General features: G+C 40.1%; 2 protein-coding genes across 2 annotated transcripts; both read right to left on the reverse strand.

Moving 5' to 3' along the window:
* Nucleotides 1-1,652: 1,652 nt before the first annotated feature.
* LOC120981541 (olfactory receptor 469-like) lies at nucleotides 1,653-3,776 on the reverse strand. Its single transcript, XM_040411076.1, has 2 exons — nucleotides 3,429-3,776; nucleotides 1,653-1,847 (listed from the first exon to the last, which is right to left on the reverse strand). The coding sequence occupies exons 1-2, from the start codon at nucleotides 3,774-3,776 to the stop codon at nucleotides 1,653-1,655; spliced, it is 543 nt and encodes a 180-aa protein (XP_040267010.1).
* Nucleotides 3,777-3,861: 85 nt separating this feature from the next.
* Nucleotides 3,862-18,464, reverse strand: LOC120981542 (olfactory receptor 1019-like). Its single transcript, XM_040411077.1, has 2 exons — nucleotides 17,928-18,464; nucleotides 3,862-3,891 (listed from the first exon to the last, which is right to left on the reverse strand). Exons 1-2 carry the CDS (start codon nucleotides 18,462-18,464, stop codon nucleotides 3,862-3,864), a joined length of 567 nt encoding a protein of 188 aa, XP_040267011.1.
* Nucleotides 18,465-19,692: the final 1,228 nt, after the last annotated feature.

The following is a 19,692-nucleotide window of genomic DNA, read 5'->3' on the forward strand; positions in this document are numbered from 1 at the left end:
TGCCTACCTCTATTTCTCATAAATAAATAATGGTCTCAAACTGGTCATGGGTACACAAAGTACCGAATACATAATATCAGAAGGGTCTGTGCTATATTATGCGCCACCCAGCCAAACTATCCACTATTTTTTTATTTAGTCTGATCATGTTGATTGTACATACGTCTCTACTGATCAGAATAGCTATAACCCAGAAATGGAAGAAAAAAATGGTCCTGTCAATGTGTTGCTGTCTATACAAACTAGAGGGTCTGTTTTACTACACCGGGAGACTGGGGATTAGGTATAAACAACTCCACAGGGTTGCCTGGCATATTAAACTTGCCTGGCATACTAAATTTGCCCAGAAAAAGGTATCAGAGGAATTATACCTTAATAAACAACCATATATACCCCAGCCCTTTGGATATGCTCAGTGGTGTCTAAATAGAATAACCACTGGGGAATGATCAGGTGTCATAGTCGGATTAAACCACATATGTACCGCACAAAAGCATTTGGAGCGCCTTGGCACCGCTATTCTGGAAGTGACGTCTGCGCCTCAGCAGACAGCAAGCGAGGCCTGCGTTCCAAGCTACCGGAAGTAGTGGAGCGTGCGTTCCATGGGAGCGTGCGTTCCACTTACCGGATATGCGGCTCCCGACGATAAAGGCACCTACTCCGGAAGTGACGTCTGCGCCTCAGCAGACAGCAAGCGAGGCCTGCGTTCCAAGCTACCGGAAGTAGTGGAGCGTGCGTTCCATGGGAGCGTGCGTTCCACTTACCGGATATGCGGCTCCTAAGGAAAAAGGCGCCTTCTAAACAGTCCCTTATAAACTTATTTACACAGGGATGCCTCACTGCCCCATCGGATACGGCAGGCGGCAGTCTAAACAACAGGGGGACATCCACATGTAAGTCACCACTACTTGGAAATCCACATGAATATATCTTCTTTGTAGCCATAATATTGACAGTAGGCTTTTGTATATTATCTTGTTCCTAGGTGATTATTCCTATTTTGGGGAATCCACAGTTCCTCCATAACAGACTGCACTATCATGGCATCGATCAGGACACAGTAATTATATCTAACTTCATTGTATTTCATCCTGATGTTAATCATTATAAATTGTTATCCTTTAAACCGACCCCCTGACGAACCAGAAGTGGGGAAACGCGTCGGGGTAAAAATATATATATAAAATTAACGGACATCATCTGTAATAAATTCAAACTGTACAGGGCTAGACAGGATAGGCACGGGGACAGGGTGATCCCACCATTAGGGTTCATCCCTGGGCAGAGGATTATTTCAGGGCGGGTATAGGGAAAGAACCATCCAGAATGCCCACATCAATGTGCCCTATTCTCTACCCGACCCCAAGCCTATAAAGGTCATTAATGCCACGGAAATCCTTACATATCTATCTACTTATCTTTTTTTGTCTCACCAATTCACGGTGGTAGCTGGGCAACATCTTGTCCTATTATTTGTTTTGGATATCCAGTTATCATAGGGTGTCTATACTTATGCTTTTTTAAATAAAACTAATAAAAGCGATTTTTTTAAAAAGGGTCCACTCCAGGTTAAAAACTCACGTATATGGACACTTATAATATATGTAATTCTTTAAGATTTTTACAATGTCCACTAAATTCTTTTAGAGACTTCATTTTCTAGTCAAACACATTTTTACTGTATATTTTACGTCCTTATTTCTTACGCTGTAAATGAAGGGGTTCAACATTGGAGTCACAACTGTATACAGGACAGATATTGTCTTGTCTGTTTCTGGTAAGTAAGCAGAACGGGGTCGTAGATACATGAACATAATGGTCCCATAGTAGAGGGTGACAACAGTAAGGTGCGAAGCACATGTGGAGAATGCCTTTTGCCTCCCTTGAGAAGACTGGAAATTAAAATAGTGGCTATAATATGGATGTATGAAATCAGAGTTAAGAAGAAAGACATTGTGACAATCCTTAAAAAGTGGATTTTGGAAATTTTCAAAAAAATAAATTTACTGGTAATTGCTTCTAAAATTCTAAGCCTTTTAATGTCCAAAAAGGTAAAATGACATTTACAAAATGATGCCAACATAAAGTAGACATATGGGTTAATTACTAAATATTTAATGAGATATCACTTTCTATTTTTAAAGAAGAGAAATCAAAATTTTAAAAATTGCAGATTTTTCCACTTTTTTTTATAAATGTTGCATTTTTTCCTAAATAAAGGTGAAATATATTCGTAAAGTACAATGTTTCATAAGAAAACAATCTCAGAATTGCTTAGTTGCTTAATTAAGTAAAAGTATCCCAAAGTTATTACCACATAAAGTGACACGTCAGATTTTCTAAAAATGGCCTAGGCAGGAGGTTGAAAACTGGCCCGGGGTAGAAGGGGTAAAAGGTTGAAGGGTCATCTTTTCTGAACAACAAAACAGATATTAAGAAATTTAAATGTGTATTATTCATATTTTTCAGACTTATGTTTTGCAAGAAAAAGTGTGTACATCTTGTATTCCAGAGTCAGGGAAGCTCAGCAGTGCCAGACCCTCTTCCTTATTGATAAGGCCTACCTACCTACTCACTGAGGGGACTGTGTGGATGTTCACTTGAGCAGGGCAAAGCATGAAGGGAACACCATGTTCAGCCTTCTGTCAGATAGAGCACCCAGATTAGATAGTGCAAAACAATTACCTGGAGTCAGGGAAGCTGAGTAACACTTTAGTTTACCTTAGACCACAAGTGAATACAATTCTAACCTCATCATATATCCAGATATTTTATTTTTTAAACTCCATATTGATTTCAGTGTATTTGTAATAGTAGGACTTAAATAAAGTTGGACAATAAAAACACATTTAGAAAATGACCTCTGGCATACCATAAAACTCATCTGATTAATTAAAGTTTCAGTAACTTTATCTATTATAACTTACATCAAAATGTTTTTAGACAAATTTGCTAGATTTTTTTATATTGATTATACAGTTTTTTACTTCTTTATTTCTTATGCTGTAGATGATGGGATTCAACATCGGAGTGACCACCGTATAGAGAACAGATAGATTGTTGTTTGTTTCCAGAAACTGAGAAGATGGAGGCTGAAGATAGATGGACATGATGGTTCCATAATACAGGGTGACAACAGTGAGGTGGGAGGTACATGTAGAAAAAACTGCCTGTCTTCCATGTGAGGAACGGATTCTTACAATGGTGGAGATTATATAAACATAGGAAATCAATGTCAAGAGAAAAGAAAATAAAACAATGATCCCGGCTGCAACATACATGGCTATCTCATTCAGCCAAGGATTTGTACACGAAAGTCGTAAGAAAGGGGGTACTTCACAAAACAAATGGTTGACATGATGAGTCCTGCAGAAGGGAAGTCTCCAGGTGATGCTCACTTGTATAGAAGAGTTAACAAAACCAACCATCCATGGTATTAAGGCTAAGATGATGTGAAACCGCATGTTCATAATTCTGCTGTAATGCAGTGGTCTACAGATGGCCACAAACCTATCGTAAGCCATGACGGCAAGTAAAACGCATTCTGCTGTCCCAAATACTGAAAAGCAGAACATCTGAAAAACACAACCCCCCACTGAAATACTTTTGTCTGTGGAAAGAGTATTTTTGAGGATTACAGGAACTACTGTGGAGGAAAAACCAATGTCAATTAAGGAAAGATTACTCAGGAAGAAGTACATAGGGGTGTGTAACATTGGGCTGATCCTTACTGTAATGAGAAGAAGACAGTTTCCTGCCATTGTGATCAAATACATCACCAAGAATAAAAGGAACCCTGTAACCTGAAGGTGAGGGACAGTAGATATTCCAAGCAGGAAGAACCGACTAGGAAGTGTCTGGTTAAAGTTCTCCATAGGAATATACAGAAACCTGAAGAAAAACAAAGGTTACAGTTAGTAAATTACACCAAGTGAATGTGGTAATACTACAATGAAGGGTATTAACTGGCTTTTCATATACAATGCATTCTGAAAGTCTTCAGGCACTTTCATTTGTTCACATTTTACTATATTGTGGCCTTGTGATAAACTAAAAGATGACCAAGTTTTCCCCCATGAATTTTCACTCAGTAGTTTTCCCCCATGAATTTTCACTCAGTACCCCAAAATAAGAATGCAAAAACAGAATTTTACAAATGTATTGAAAGGAAAAACTACAATTTGGCATGGACATAATTATTGAGACTAGAGATGAGATGCTTATGAAATTAGTTTGCGATTCGTTTACTGGTAAAAGCAGAATTGCGTAATGGATTCCGTTAAGATGTAAAGTAACAGCATTAGAATCCCTCCATTGACTGGTGGAAACAGGTATATCGAACCCCTTAATATGTATTTTGTGGAAACAGGTATATTGCAGCCCTAAATCAGTATTTTGTGGAAGTAGGTATATCCAACCCCTTAATTAGTATTTTGTGGAGGCAGGTATATCGCACCCCTCAATCAGTATTTTGTGGAAACAGGTATATAGAACCCCTTGATCAATATTTTGTGGAGGCAGGTATATCGCACCCCTCAATCAATATTTTGTGGAAGCAGGTATATAAAAAACCCTTAATCAGTATTTTGTGGAAGCAGGTATATCAAAACCTTTAATCTGTATTTTGTGGAAGCAGGTATATAGAACCCCTTAATCAATATTTGGTGGAAGCAGGTATATCGCACCCCTCAATCAGTATTTTGTGGAAGCAGGTATATCGCACCCCTCAATCAATATTTTGTTGAAGCAGGTGTATCGCAGGCCTCAATCAGTATTTGATGGTAGCTGGTATATCAAACCCCTTAATCAGTATTTTGTGGAAGCAGGTGTATCACAGGCCTCAATCAGTATTTGGTGAAAGCAGGTATATCAAACCCCTTAATAAGTATTTTGTGGAGGCAGGTATATAGAACCTCTTAATCAACATTTTGTGGAAGCAGGTATATCGCACCCCTCAATCAGTATTTTGTGGAAGCAGGTATATTGCTCCCCTTAATCAGTATTTTGTGGAAGCAGGTATATCGCACCCCTCAATCAGTATTTTGTGGAAGCGGGTATATCAAACCCCTTAATCAGTATTTTGTGGAGGCAGGTATATTGCACCCCTCAATCATTTTTTTGGGGGGCAACATACCTAGTTGTTCCAATAGCGCTTGTCCCTCTTTATACCTGTGGTATCGCAGCAGAACAGCAGACAACTGCTGCACAATACAAATGCACTATATACTTTCTATGTTATAAAGTATATTATAGCTATATCACACCCCTCAATCAGTTTTTAGGGGGGCAACAGGTATATCACACCAGTTGCAATTAGTTATTCCAATAGCGTTTGTCCCTCTATATAGCTGCTGTATCGCAGCAGAACCGCACACAACTACAGCACAATAAAAATGCACTATAATATACTTTCTATGTAGAAAGTATATTATACAGTGCTGCCCATAATTATTCATACCCCTGGCAAATTTTGACTTAAAGTTACTTTTATTCAACCAGCAAGTAATTTTTTGATGGGAAATGACATAGGTGTCTCTCAAAAGATAATAAGACGCTGTACAAGAGGCATTATTGTGGGAAAAAAAAAACATTTCTCAGCTTTTATTTACATTTGAGCAAAAAGTGTCCAGTCCAAAATTATTCATACCCTTCACAAACTGTCACAGTCTGTGGGAAAATCAAAAGTTCTATACCATTCCAAATAGTCCAAGCTGTTCTAAAGCAGCTAATTACCCTGATTCATTGGGAACAGCTGTTTTAATCAACTCAACAGGCGAAAAACAGCAGCTCTCTGCAGTTGGTTTGTGGACAGTCATGGCTAAGACAAAGGAGCTCAGTGAGGACCTGCGGCTGCGCATTGTGGCTGCTCACAAGTCAGGAATGGGCTACAAGGCCATTTCTAAATGTTTTCAAGTTCCGGTGGCTACAGTGCAAAGTATTATTAAAAAATACAAGAGCACGTGGTCGGAAGCCAAAAGTGACACCTGTGCTGGCCAGGAGGATAGTTAGAGAGGTGAAAAAGAATCCAAGGATCACCACCAAGGCCATCCTGGTGAATCTGGGCTCTGCTGGTGGCAATGTCTCAAGGCAGACAATCCAACGGACACTGCACACTGCTGGGTTCCACGGATGCAGACCAAGGTGGACGCCACTTCTCCAGATAAGGCACACAAAAGCTCGCTTGGCCTTTGCAAAAGCTCATCTGGACAAAGAAGAAGACTTCTGGTCTTCTGTGTTATGGTCAGATGAAATTTTTTTTTAATTGTTTGGTCACAATGATGTTTCCTTCATTTGGTGTAAAAAAAGGAGAAGCCTTCAACCCAAAGAACACCATCCCCACTGTCAAACATGGGGGTGGAAACCTAATGCTTTGGGTGTGTTTTTCAGCCAGTGGACCAGGGAACCTAATCACAGTAAACGGCACCATGAAAAAAGAGCAATACATGAGGATTCTCAACGACAACATCAGGCAGTCTGCAGAGAAACCAGTGGACATTTCAGCATGACAATAACCCAAAACACACAGCAAAAGTGGTGAAGAAATGGTTAGCAGACAACAAGATTAACGTTTTGGAGTGGCCCAGCCAGAGTCCAGACTTGAATCCAATTGAGAATCTGTGAAAGGGAGCTAAAGATCAGGGTGATGACAAGAAGACCCTCCAACCTGAAAGATTTGGAGCTCATTGCTAAAGATGAATGGGCAAAAATACCTGTGGAGACATGCAAAAAGCTGGTCTGCAATTATAAAAAACATTTGATTGCTGTAATAGCCAATAAAGGCTTTTCTATTGATTATTGAGAAGGGTAGGAATAATTTTGGACTGGACACTTTTTGCTCAAATGTAAATAAAAGCTGAGAAATGTTTTTTTTCCCCCACAATAATGCCTCGTGTACATCGTCTTATTATCTTTTGGGAGACACCTATGTCATTTCCCATCAAAAAATTACTTGCTGGTTGAATAAAAGTAACTTTAAGTCAAAACTTGCCAGGGGTATGAATAATTATGGGCAGCACTGTAAGTATATCACACTCCTCAGTATATCACACCTTTCGATAGCACACCTATACTAGTGCTTAAAAGGACTTTTGTGGCCCTATTAGCTAGCGTTTGGAGCCCCTAACAGTCTGTCCCTGCTCCACAAAGCAACCTCTCCCTACACTGGCAAAACATAGAATGTAAAATCCCTGCCAGATCAGGTTCTGTGATAGGGTGGGGGTATGTCCATGTGCCGAAACGTCTCAATTCGCTGTCCTGTCCCACCTGATGGATGTGTCATTGGTCAAAGTTCGGCGCAATGCAAAAGAATATAGTGCATGCGAACATCGCCATATGTTTGCATGTTCGGAGAATTGCGAACGAGCAAAGTTTGCCGCGAAACGACCGCCGAGCAAACCGCAAGGCCATCTCTATTGGTATACACATCCCTTGCTACCTGGAAATAAATCTTGTGGGGGGTCACAGCTCTCTAGGGCATACCACTCCTTAGATATTCTCCAAAAATTACCTCCATTAGCCAATACAAGCCTGTAAGGCCCCTTTCACACGGGCGAGTATTCCGCGCGGATGCGATGCGTGAGGTGAACGCATTGCACCCGCACTGAATACCGACCCATTCATTTCTATGGGGCTGTTCAGATGAGTGGTGATTTTCACGCATCACTTAAGTGAATGGGGTTGCGTGAAAATCGCAAGCATCCGCAAGCAAGTGCGGATGCGGTGCGATTTTCACGCATGGTTGCTAGGTGACAGTCTATAAACTGTATTATTTACCCTTATAACATGGTTATAAGGGAAAATAATAGCATTCTGAGTACAGAATGCATAGTAAGTGATCAATTGAGGGTTAAAAAAATAAAATAAAAATTACCTCACCTTCTCCTCTTGTTCGCGTAGCTCCCGGTCTCTTCTTTACTTCTCAAAAGATGAACTATCGGCTAAAGGACATTTGGTGACGTCAGATCACCTGCTACATCACCGCGGTGATGGACCATGTGATTGGAGCATGTGATCTGACGTCACCACAGGTCCTAGCCGATAGTTCATCTTTTGAGAAGTAAAGAAAAGACCGGGAGCTACGCGAACAAGAGGAGAAGGTGAGTTAATTTTTTTATTTTTTTTTAACCCTCAATTGATCACCTACTATGCATTCTGTATTCAGAATGCTATTATTTTCCCTTATAACCATGTTATAAGGGAAAATAATAAAATCTACATAACACCTAACCCAAGCCCGAACTTCTGTGAAGAAGTTTGGGTTTGGGTACCAAACATGCGTGATTTTTCTCACGTGAGTGCAAAACGCATTACAATGTTTTGCACTCGCGCGGAAAAATCGCGGGTGTTCCCGCAACGCACCCGCACATTTTCCTGCAACGCCCGTGTGAAAGAGGCCTAAGTCTTTCTCTTCATATCCAAACTGCCATACACACGGTCACATGTCCCTTATCAGCCAATAGAAGCTCTCAGGCCCTTAATCTCCACATACACACAGTTTTACTCCAGGTTTTCATAACAACCCAACCATTTTTCTTCTCTGCTGTAGGTCAGCTATAAAGGGGCAGGGCGCTATGGTTGACACTGTTAAGGGAGTGGAGTGCTGTGGAGGTCACAGTTCAGTGGGCAGGTAGGACGGCCATTCAGGCCACTCTCAAAAGATGGACTTAAAACCCCGCCCCCAGGTCCGCTAAGCCACGCCCCTCCCACTCAACAGTCGACGGGGATTGAAAAATTAAGGTAAAATCAACTTCTCCCTGCAGCTCATGCTCACACAGCACAGTGCTGCTATCTGAGAGTGAGCTGTTCAAAAGAACATCGCTGTGTCCGTCCAGGTCCTGTGATGGACAGAGGACAGGGAGTCTGAAAGCTGGACTGTCCTGCCTAAAACCGGACCTCTGGCCACTGTAGGGGAAGGCTGCTGTGGAGGTCAGAGTTAAGGGGGTGGTCCGCTATTGAGGTCAGTGTTAAGGGGCAGATTGCTGTAGAGCCCACTGTTAAGGAGACGGGGTGTTGTGGAAATCACTGTTATTGAAATGGGGTACTGTAGAGGTCACTAATAACGGGGCGGCAGCTGTGGAGGTCAGTGTTAAAGGGGCGGGCTGCTGTGTAGGTCACTGTTAAGGGGGCACGATGCTGTCAAGGTCACTGTTAAAGCGGCGGGCTGCTGTGGAGATCACTAATAAATGGGTGGCCGCTGTGGAGGTCACTGTTAAAGCGGCGGGCTGCTGTGGAGGTCACTGATAAGGAGGCGGGATGCTGTTCAGGTCTCTGTTAAAGGGGCGGGCGCGGTGAAGGTCTCTATTAAGGGGGACAGGGAACTTTGGAGGTCACAGTTAAGGGGGCGGTCCGCTATGGAGATCAGTGTTAAGGGGTGGGGTGCTTTAGAGGTCACTGTTAAGGGGGAAGGGTGTTGTGGAGGTCACATTTTAAAGGAACAGAGATCTGTAGAGATCACTGTTAAGGGGGCGAGTTATTGTGGAAATCATTGTTAGGGCTCATGCACACGACAGTATGGCTTTTTCAGTGTTTTGCGGTCCGTTTTTTACGGATCCGTTGTTCCGTTTTTTGTTTCCGTTGTGTTTCCGTTTCCTTTCCGTTTTTCCGTATGCCATATACAGTATACAGTAATTACATAGAAAAAAATTGGGCTGGGCATAACATTTTCAATAGATGATTCAGCAAAAACGGAACAGATACGGAAGACATACGGATGCATTTCCGTATGTGTTCCGTTTTTTTTGCGGACCCATTCACTTGAATGAAGCCAAGCACCGTGATTTGCGGACAAGAATAGGACTATCTTTTCACGGTACGGAAATACTGAAACGGAATGCACACGGAGACACTTCAGTATTTTTTGCTGAACCATTGAAATTAATGGTTCAGTATATGTTCCGCATACTGAACTCAAAAAACGTCCAGTATACTGAACGCAAAATACTGTCGTGTGCATGAGCCCTTAATGAGACGTAGTACTGTGGAGATCACTAATAAACGGGCGGCCGCTGTGGAGGTCACTGTTAAAGGGGAGGGTGTTGTTGATGTTACTGTTAAGGGTGCAGGCCACTGTGGAGGTCACTGTTATTGTGGATACTGTCGATATCTTTTAATGACACACAGAAACATTAAATGAAATAGATTAAATATACCCGAGCGAAGCCGGGTCCTTCTCCTTGTTTTCAATAAAACAGAAATTTGGATCAGCTCACCTCTATGCAGGTATGGTGGTGATCTGGGCTGGCAAACTGGAACAAAGCATGAAAAACGTGGAAAGCACCCAAGTAAATATAAATTCCTTTATTAACTCACAACATAGTAGAAAGATATTAAAACCACTTTCGCTTACGCGTTTCGGGCATACAAGCCCTTCTTCATAGCATACAAGACCTAGAAAATGACAAAAATGTATATACTAACAGGCATGCTGAAAAAGGAGTAACACAGAAAATCTGGAATGGATGGAATAGGAGCTGAACTGGAAATATATTAATAAAAGAGTAATATAATATATCAATCCTAGTACTGACACATATTGCAAAACATGCATTTAGCTGTTTCGACGATTTTTTTAGAAAAATATATTACCATCCAAAGGTTATTCCATCATGAAATAAGGATTCGTTTTTTAGTTATGTAGAATAAGGCTGTACGTGGACTCCCATATTGTTGAATGGATTAGGCAGTGGCTGAGGGACAGACAACAGAGGGTTGTAGTCAATGGAGTATATTCAGACCATGGTCTTGTTACCAGTGGGGTACCTCAGGGATCTGTTCTGGGACCCATATTGTTTAATATCTTTATCAGTGAAATTGCAGAAGGCCTCGATGGTAAGGTGTGTCTTTTTGCTGATGACACAAAGATTTGTAACAGGGTTGATGTTCCTGGAGGATACACCAAATGGAAAAGGATTTAGGAAAACTAGAGGAATAATCAAAAATCTGGCAACTAAGATTTAATGTTGATAAGTGCAAGATAATGCACCTGGGGCGTAAAAACCCAGGAGCAGAATATACAATCAGTGATACAATCCTAACCTCAGTGTCTGAGGAAAGGGATTTAGGGGTCATTATTTCAGAAGACTTAAAGGTAGGCAGACAATGTCATAGAGCAGCAGGAGATGCTAGCAGAATGCTGGGGTGTATAGGGAGAGGCATTACTAGTAGACAGAGGGAGGTGCTCATGCCGCTCTACAGAGCACTAGTGAGACCTCATCTGGAGTATTGTGCGCAGTACTGGAGACCATATCTCCAGAAGGATATTGATACTTTGGAGAGAGTTCAGAGAAGAGCTACTAAACTAGTACATGGATTGCAGGATAAAACTTACCAGGAAAGATTAAAGGACCTTAACATGTATAGCTTGGAAGAAAGAAGAGACAGAGGGGATATGATAGAAACTTTTAAATACATAAAGGGAATCAACAAGGTAAAGGAGGAGAGAATATTTAAAAGAAGAAAAACTGCTACAAGAGGAAATAGTTTTAAATTAGGGGGTCAAAGGTTTAAAGGTAATATCAGGAAGTATTACTTTACTGAGAGAGTAGTGGATGCATGGAATAGCCTTCCTGCAGAAATGGTAGCTGCAAATACAGTGAAGGAATTTAAGCAGCATGGGATAGGCTTAAGGCCATCCTTCATATAAGATAGGGCCAGGGGCTGTTCATAGTATTCAGTATATTGGGCAGACTAGATGGGCCAAATGGTTCTTATCTGCCGACACAGTCTATATTTCTATAAGTGTAATTTTTTGGGTAAATAAATTCCATTAATCTATTCACAATGTCATGCTCTTCCAGAGGTTTTCGTAAGATTATTGGGCAGTTTCTCTGCCTACAAGATATTATCACAGATGCTTGGTTTACTTTTGCAGTTCTCAAAACTGAATTTGACTCAGCAGAGATCACATGCCTCATCTTCACAGCAAAAATGTTATAACATGAACAGAGTTGAGAAAAAGACCTTAATCCTAACTTCTAAAAACCTATGAATGCAGAATCAACCTAATCAAACTAATATGAAAAGTTGTTATTCTAAAAATCTTCATCTACTTGCATATTTTAAGTTATAACAGCAAAAATTTGTCTTTATGTAGAAGACTAGTGATTTAAATCATTTTGATTTAAATCAAATCCACCCTGCTCAAGTATGAACTCCACTTTACAGGTCGATGTTAGCGCCAAAAAGAAGCGCACTCCTTTTACATCGTCATCAGCTGATACCACATAGATGTCTACCCAACCTGTTCTATTAAACGCTTATAGAAATAGAGCCCCCCTGACAGAGTGGAGAGGGTGTCAGCAGTAAGTCTGTGTTGACGTCACAGATTATTTTGCCCTTCCTCTGATCCGTCAGAACAATAACCCCCAAAAAACGGATCCTGTCTGTTGAGCATCCACCTTTAGTCAGTAAGCATTTGGTCAGTAATCCATCAGTATTGCTAATGCCAAAAAAAACAGGAGTGGATCCAAAATAAAATGTTAGCGCCTAGAAGAAGCACACTCATTTTACACCGTCAAACTGGCCAAAAAAAAGGCCCCACAACTGGTTATACTGATTGAAAAACTGATACCCCAACAATTGCAGAGCAAAAATGTTTATTATTGTTTTTCTTATGTCAAAAAAGCTACATTATTAAAGTGTACCTACGGGTATAATCAAGTTTTCAGAAATGATAGTACAGGTGATTATAAGAAACTTTGTAATATATCTTATCATAGAATTATGCTTTGTCCTTGGCTTCTTGTTGGGTTATTTTTCCTTCAGCCTGTTATCTCTAGTATCTCTGTCTTTAGCGTCACCAAGAAAAGTATATGTATTGAGGAAAAGGAATGAGGAGGCTGCTGCCATCTAGGAAGTGATTAATTACCTCACTCTGAACAGTGGTAGAGCCTCATCTTACTTTATATAGTAGGTCAAAAGTGTTAAGTGTAGCAGAGCTAACAAACTGCAGTTTGTACAGTATGTCTCTCATCTAGCAACTTCTTCCTCCCATCTCTCAGTGTTGGGCCTCATGCACATGACCATATCTGTTTTGCAGTCTGCAAATTGCTGATTTGGAAAACATGGATACTGACCATGTACATCCTTCATGAAAGTCTTCCACAGATCCGGCACTATGTTACAAATGCTGATCCTTATCCACGAAACAGACAAGAATAGGATATGTTCTATTTTTTGGTGGTGCCGCGAAACAGACATACGGATTTGGAAAGCACATGGTGTGCTGTCTGCATCTTTTGTGGCTTTTTTGAAATGATTGGATCTGCAATAGCATCTGATCCACAAAAAATGCAGATTAAATGTGGACTGAAAATATGGCTGCGTGCATTAGGCCTTAAAAGCAGGAAAGAGCAAAGCAGACAAAATTATTTTTCTTTAATGAAATATATTACAACGTTTTTATAGTCACCTGTACTATTTCTTAATGGAAAATTGTTGTATTACTGGAGGTAGGCTTTATGATGTTAATTTAATATGTACTTAAGGGTCCAAATTATAGTTTCATGTGACATACGGTAATTAAATAAAAAAACGGACACTTTCATGACATTTCTTTTCAAATTTTATAACCCCTGTATCATACCATACCCTTTAACAATTTTAGCTTTTACCTACCTTAAGATCTTCAGGTTATTATATAGTCCACCAAGCACGTGCCCATTTTATGTCAATAAATGTAATAAAATTTTAAGAATAACATTCTTGAAAATTTTTACTATTTTTTTCTTCTTCACAGGGCTTAACTTTTATTTTTTTTGCTATACTATTCCTATCTTCTCCTTTATGTAGTGGATCATAGAATAAATACACACTACTGTTACTGTGCTATATATATCTAGTATCACAAACAAATTGTTTGTGTAAATGAATGGTTGGAGAATTGATTATGTTAATTAGAAGTCTCCCGACATTTCATTATTTTATTTTATCTGTTTTCATCATGCTAAAAAGAATTCAAGAGAATTTGAAAAAAAAAGTAGTCATTTCTAAATATTAACCATTTTTGGAGTAATGTCTGTATAGGCTTCCGATAAGTAAAGAAGACGAACGGTTCCCAAGAGAGTAGTCAAGGGAAATTTGTTGATATGGATGGATGAGGCAGTTGGTTGGTCAAACTTCTATTTGTAAGATGAATAGAAGGTGTATCAAAAGAATGTGACTACTATATGCCCTCCAAGGAGACCAGATCCGCTCAAACCAGTCCACATTGTTGCTCAAGAATACTGTAAGCTAACCCTGTACCATGAGAGGAAGCTCTTCACCTCAGAGAAATTTGTCTTTTTTCCAAGCATAAGCAATGGATTGAAATAAATAATGGATCAACCAGGTCTTGGGATTCCTGGGATACATTTGTCAAGTAGAGCATCACAAGGATTTTTAGCTGTATTGCTGCTGGTAATGGAGAAAATGAGTACACCTTTCAAAAGTATTCCACTTATAGGATAATGCCATCATATATCGGTATATATATACCATTGAATGAGAACCACTGTGTCAACCAACTGGTATGACTTTGGGCTAAACCTAAGAGCATTATCCTGGCAATCCAGTGTCTGACTGAAGTCCCTTGGGCCCACCCTCTGTGTATACAGGAAGTTAAGGGCCCTTTTATTAGAGGTCCATTATTGTCAGAGCTTGGGCCCACCAAAGGATCCTTTGGTACTTTGTGGGCCAGTCTGGCCCTGTGGCAATCCCAAAGTTGTCACTCTTTAACTCCTCTACAGGGATCTGGACTTGGCTGCAGGACAACCACCAGGCTGCTATCTTCTGGAGTAGTCTCTGTGTGATTGACAGCTGCCCTATGGGGGTCATAGACACTGATGCAGAACACCCAGTGAAGAGACAAAATCATAGTGGAGGACAGGCAGGTTGAGTATGAGCAGCACCTACGAAATTGCTCAGGTACCTTCTCACAATGGAAGGTTCTTTAAATACATCATGCTATTAAAGGGGCTCTATAAATATACAGTCCTGATCAAAAGTTTAAGATCACTTAAAAATTGGCAAAAAAATCATATTTTACATTGTTGGATCTTAACAAGATTCCAAGTAGAGCTTCAACATGCAACAAGAAGAAATGGGAGTGAGACAAAACATTTTTTGAAAATAACAATTAAACTGAAACAGGCTGTTTTTTAGCTGATCCAAATTTTAGGACCACATGCCTTTAAAAGGCCAAATCTGTGCAAAGATGTGGATTTATTGTCATTTTCTGTCAGGTAGTCACACGTTGTGATGGCAAAGGCAAAAAAACTCTCCCTTTTTGAACGTGGTCGGGTTGTTGAACTGCATAAGCAGGGTCTCTCACAGCGCGCCATCACTGCTGAGGTGGGACGCAGTAAGACAGTCATTTGGAATTTCTTAAATGATCCTGAGGGTTATGGAACAAAAAAGTCAAGTGGAAGACCCCAAAAAATTTCACCAGCACTGAGCCGGAGGATCCAATTGGCTGTCCGTCAAGACACTGGACGATCCTCGACCCAAATTAAGGCCCTTACTGGTGCTGACTGCAGCCCCATACCCATCAGACGGCATCTGAGACTTAAGGGTTTCAAAAACAAAAAACGTCTTCAAAGACCTCGTCTCCTTGAACGCCACAGAACTGCTCGTTTGGACTTTGCAAGAGAGCACCAAACATGGGACATTCAAAGGTGGAAGAAAGTTTTATTCTCTGATGAGAAAAAAATTTACCTTGATGGTCCTGATGGTTTCCAACGTTACTGGCATAACAAGCAGATCCCACCTGAGATGTTTTCTACGCGCCACAGTGGAGGGGGCGCCATAATGGTCTGGGGTGCTTTTTCCTTCAGTGGAACAATAGAGCTTCAGGAAGTGCAAGGGCATCAAACGGCCGCTGGCTATGTCCAGATGTTGCAGAGAGCATTCCTCATGACTGAGGGCCCTCGTCTGTGTGGTAACGACTGGTTTTTTAAACAGGACAACGCTTCAGTACACAATGCCCGCAGGACAAGGGACTTCTTCCAGGAGAATAACATCACTCTTTTGACCCATCCTGCGTGTTCCCCTGATCTAAATCCAATTGAGAACCTTTGGGGATGGATGGCAAGGGAAGTTTACAAAAATGGACAAAAGTTCCAGACAGTAGATGGCCTTCGTGCGGCCGTCTTCACCACTTGGAGAAATGTTCCTACTCACCTCATGGAAACGCTTACATCAAGCATGCCGAAACGAATTTTTGAAGTGATCAACAATAACTGCGGAGCTACTCATTACTGAGTTCATGTTTGGAAGTTGGATTTCTGTTTTGGGGGGTTTATTTTTTTTTTGGAGGTGTGGTCCTAAACTTTTGATCAGCTGAAAAACAGCCTGTTTCAGTTTATTCGTTGTTTTCATTAAATTGAATGTTCAAAAAATGTTTTGTCTCACTCCCATTTCTTCTTGTTGCATGTTGAAGCTCTACTTGGAACCTTATTTAGCATGGCTGGATCTTAACATGTTTTTTTGCCATTTTTCAAGTGGTTTTAAACTTTTGATCAGGACTGTATCACATAATCTACCCTATTAGATAAACACCGTAAAAACAAAATAAATAAAAACTGTGCCAAAAAAGCCATTTTTTGTCACCTTACATCACAAAAAGTGCAGTGCCAAGCAAACAAAAATGGCTTATGCCCGCAAAAAGTGAGCCCCTACGAAAGACAATTGGCCAAAAAATTTAAAAACTATGACTCTCAGAATATAGAGACACTAAAACATAATTTTTTTTGTTTCATAAATGCTTTTATTGTGTTAAAGTGAAATAAATAAAAAAAGCAGACATATTTGATATTGTCGCTTCCGTAAGAACCTGCTCTATAAAAGAAGCACATGATCTAACCTGTCAGATGAACATTGTAAAATAAAAAATAAAAACTGTGCCAGAACAGCCATTTTTTAGTTACCTTGCCTCACAAAAAGTGATCAAAAATCATATGTACCACAAAATATCAATAAAACTGTAAACTTATCCCGTAGTTTGCAAAATGGGTCAATTTTGGTAGTTTCTACTGTAGGGGTGCATCGGGGGGCTTCAAAAGGTTGTCTAAAAATCAGTCCAGCAAAATCTGCCTTCCAAAAACCATGCAGCGCTTCTTTTCTTCTGTGCCCTGCCGGGTGCCCTTACATCAGTTTACCACCACATGCGGGGTGTTTCTGTAAACTGCAGAATCAGGATAATAGATATTGAGTTTTGTTTGGCTGTTAACCCTTGATGTGTTACAGAAAAAAAAATTATTAAAATGGAAAATCTTCCAAAACAGTGAAATTTTGATATTTCATCTCAATTTCCCTTTAATTCTTGAGAAACACCTAAGGCCCCTTTCACACGGGCGAGAATTCTGCGTGGGTGCAATGCGTGAGGTGAACGCATTGCACCCGCACTGAATCTGGACCCATTCACTTCAATGGGGCTGTGTACATGAGCGGTGATTTTCACGCATCACTTGTGCATTGTGTGAAAATCACAGCAAGCTCTATATTGCTTTTTTTTCATGCAACGCAGGCCCCATAGAAGTTAATGGGGCTGCATGAAAATCCCAAGCATCCGCAAGCAAGTGCGGATGAGGTGCGATTTTCACGCATGGTTGCTAGGAGATGATCGGGATGGGGACCCGATCTTTATTATTTTCCCTTATAACAATATATAATTCTTAATACAGAATGCTTAGTAAAATGTCCCAAATTATTATTATTTTTTTTAAAACTCCATATTGATTTCAGTGTATTTGTAATAGTAGGACTTAAATAAAGTTGGGCAATAAAACCAATTTAGAATATGACCTCTGGCATACCATCAAAGCTCTGGCATACCATAAATCTCATCTGCTTAATTATAGTTTCAGTAACTTTATCTACTATAACTTACATCAAATTATTTTTAGACAAATTTGCTCGATTTTTGATATTCTATTCATTATACAGCTTTTTACTTCCTTATTTCTTATACTGTAGATGATGGGATTCAACATCGGAGTGACCACTGTATAGAGAACAGATAGAGTGTTGTCTATTTCCAGAGAGTGAGAAGATGGAGGCTGAAGATAGATGGACATGAGAGTTCCATAATAGAGGGTGACAACAGTGAGGTGGGAGGTACATGTAGAAAAAACTGCCTGTTTTCCATGTGAGGAACGGATTCTTACAATGGTGGAGATTATATAAACATAGGAAATCAATGTCAAGAGAAAGGAAAATAAAATAATGGTCCCGGCTGCAACATACATGGCTATCTCATTCAGCCAAGGATCTGTACAGGAAATTCGTAAAAAAGGGGGTACTTCACAAATCAAATGGTTGACATGATGAGTCCCACAGAAGGGAAGTCTCCAGGTGATGCTCACTTGTATAGAAGAGTTAACAATACCAACCATCCATGGTATTAATCCTAAAATGATGTAAAACCGCATGTTCATAATACTGCTGTAATGCAGTGGTCTACAGATGGCCAGAAACCTATCGTAAGCCATGACGGCAAGTAGAACACATTCTGCTGCCGCAAATACTAAAAAGCAGAACATCTGGAAAACACAACCCCCCACTGAAATACTTTTGTCTGTGGAAAGAGTATTTCTGAGGATTACAGGAACTACAGTGGAGGAGAAACCAATGTCAATTAAAGAAAGATTACTGAGGAAGAAGTACATAGGGGTGTGTAACATTGGGCTGATCCTCACTGTAATAAGAAAAAGACAGTTTCCTGCTATTGTGATCATATACATCACCAAGAATAAAAGGAACCCTGTAACCTGAAGGTGAGGGACAGTAGATATTCCAAGCAGAAAGAACCAATTAGGAAGTGTCTGGTTGGAATTCTCCATAGGAATATACAGAAACCTGAATAAAAGAACAAAGGTTACAGTTAATAAATTACACCAAGTTAATGTGGTAATACTACAAAGAAGGTTATTAACTGGCTTTTCATATACAATGCATTCTGAAAGTCTTCAGATCCTTAAATCTTTTTACATTTTACTATATTGTGGCCTTGTGATAAAATAAAAGATGATCAAGTTTTCCCCCATGAATTTGCACTCAGTACCCCAAAATAAGAATGTGAAAACAGAATTTTACAAATTTTTACAAATGTATTAAAAGGAAAACCTACAATTTGGCATGGACATAAGTATTGAGACCCTTTGCTATGACTCTTGAAATTTAGCTCAGGGGGCCACACATTTTTCTTGATCGTCTTTAAGATGTTTCTACATATTGATTGGAGCCCACCTGTGGTATATTCAATAAAAAATAATTTTTGATCAGCTCACCTCCATGCAGGTATGGTGCACGCAATCTGGGCTGGCAACCCGGAACAATGCAGGAAGAATGTGGATAGATCTGGCACCCAAATAAAAACAAATTCCTTTATTAACTCAGAACATAGTAGAAAGATATTAAAACCACTATCGCTTACACGTTTTGGGCATACAAGCCCTTCCTCATAGCATACAAGACATAGAAAATGATAAAAATGTATATACTAACAGGCATGCTGAAAAAGGAGTAACACAGAAAATCTGGCATGGATGGAATATGAGCTGGACTGGAAATATCTTAATAAAAGAGTAATATCATATATCGAGCCCATTACTGACACATATTGCAAAATAGTGATGGACGAACATCTGCCGGGACGATTTGTAAATGTTCGGGAACCGTGCGTTCGCGGCCGGCCCCATTCACTTTAAGGGCAGGCGA

This window comes from Bufo bufo, chromosome 11, assembly GCF_905171765.1.
Source record: "Bufo bufo chromosome 11, aBufBuf1.1, whole genome shotgun sequence".
Taxonomy (NCBI): domain Eukaryota; kingdom Metazoa; phylum Chordata; class Amphibia; order Anura; family Bufonidae; genus Bufo; species Bufo bufo.

Bases quoted from the DNA above. Each gene is read 5' to 3' on its own strand.
- LOC120981541 (XM_040411076.1), bottom strand. From the start codon at position 3,776: ATGTATTTGATCACAATGGCAGGAAACTGTCTTCTTCTCATTACAGTA. The intron at 1,848-3,428 runs ATGGTTGGTTTT...TGTGCTTCGCAC, and splicing joins TCTTAGCCTTAATACCATGG to CTTACTGTTGTCACCCTCTA.
- LOC120981542 (XM_040411077.1), bottom strand. From the start codon at position 18,464: ATGGCTTACGATAGGTTTCTGGCCATCTGTAGACCACTGCATTACAGC. The intron at 3,892-17,927 runs GTAAAAAGCTGT...GTTTTTCTTCAG, and splicing joins ACAGTATAAGAAATAAGGAA to GTTTCTGTATATTCCTATGG.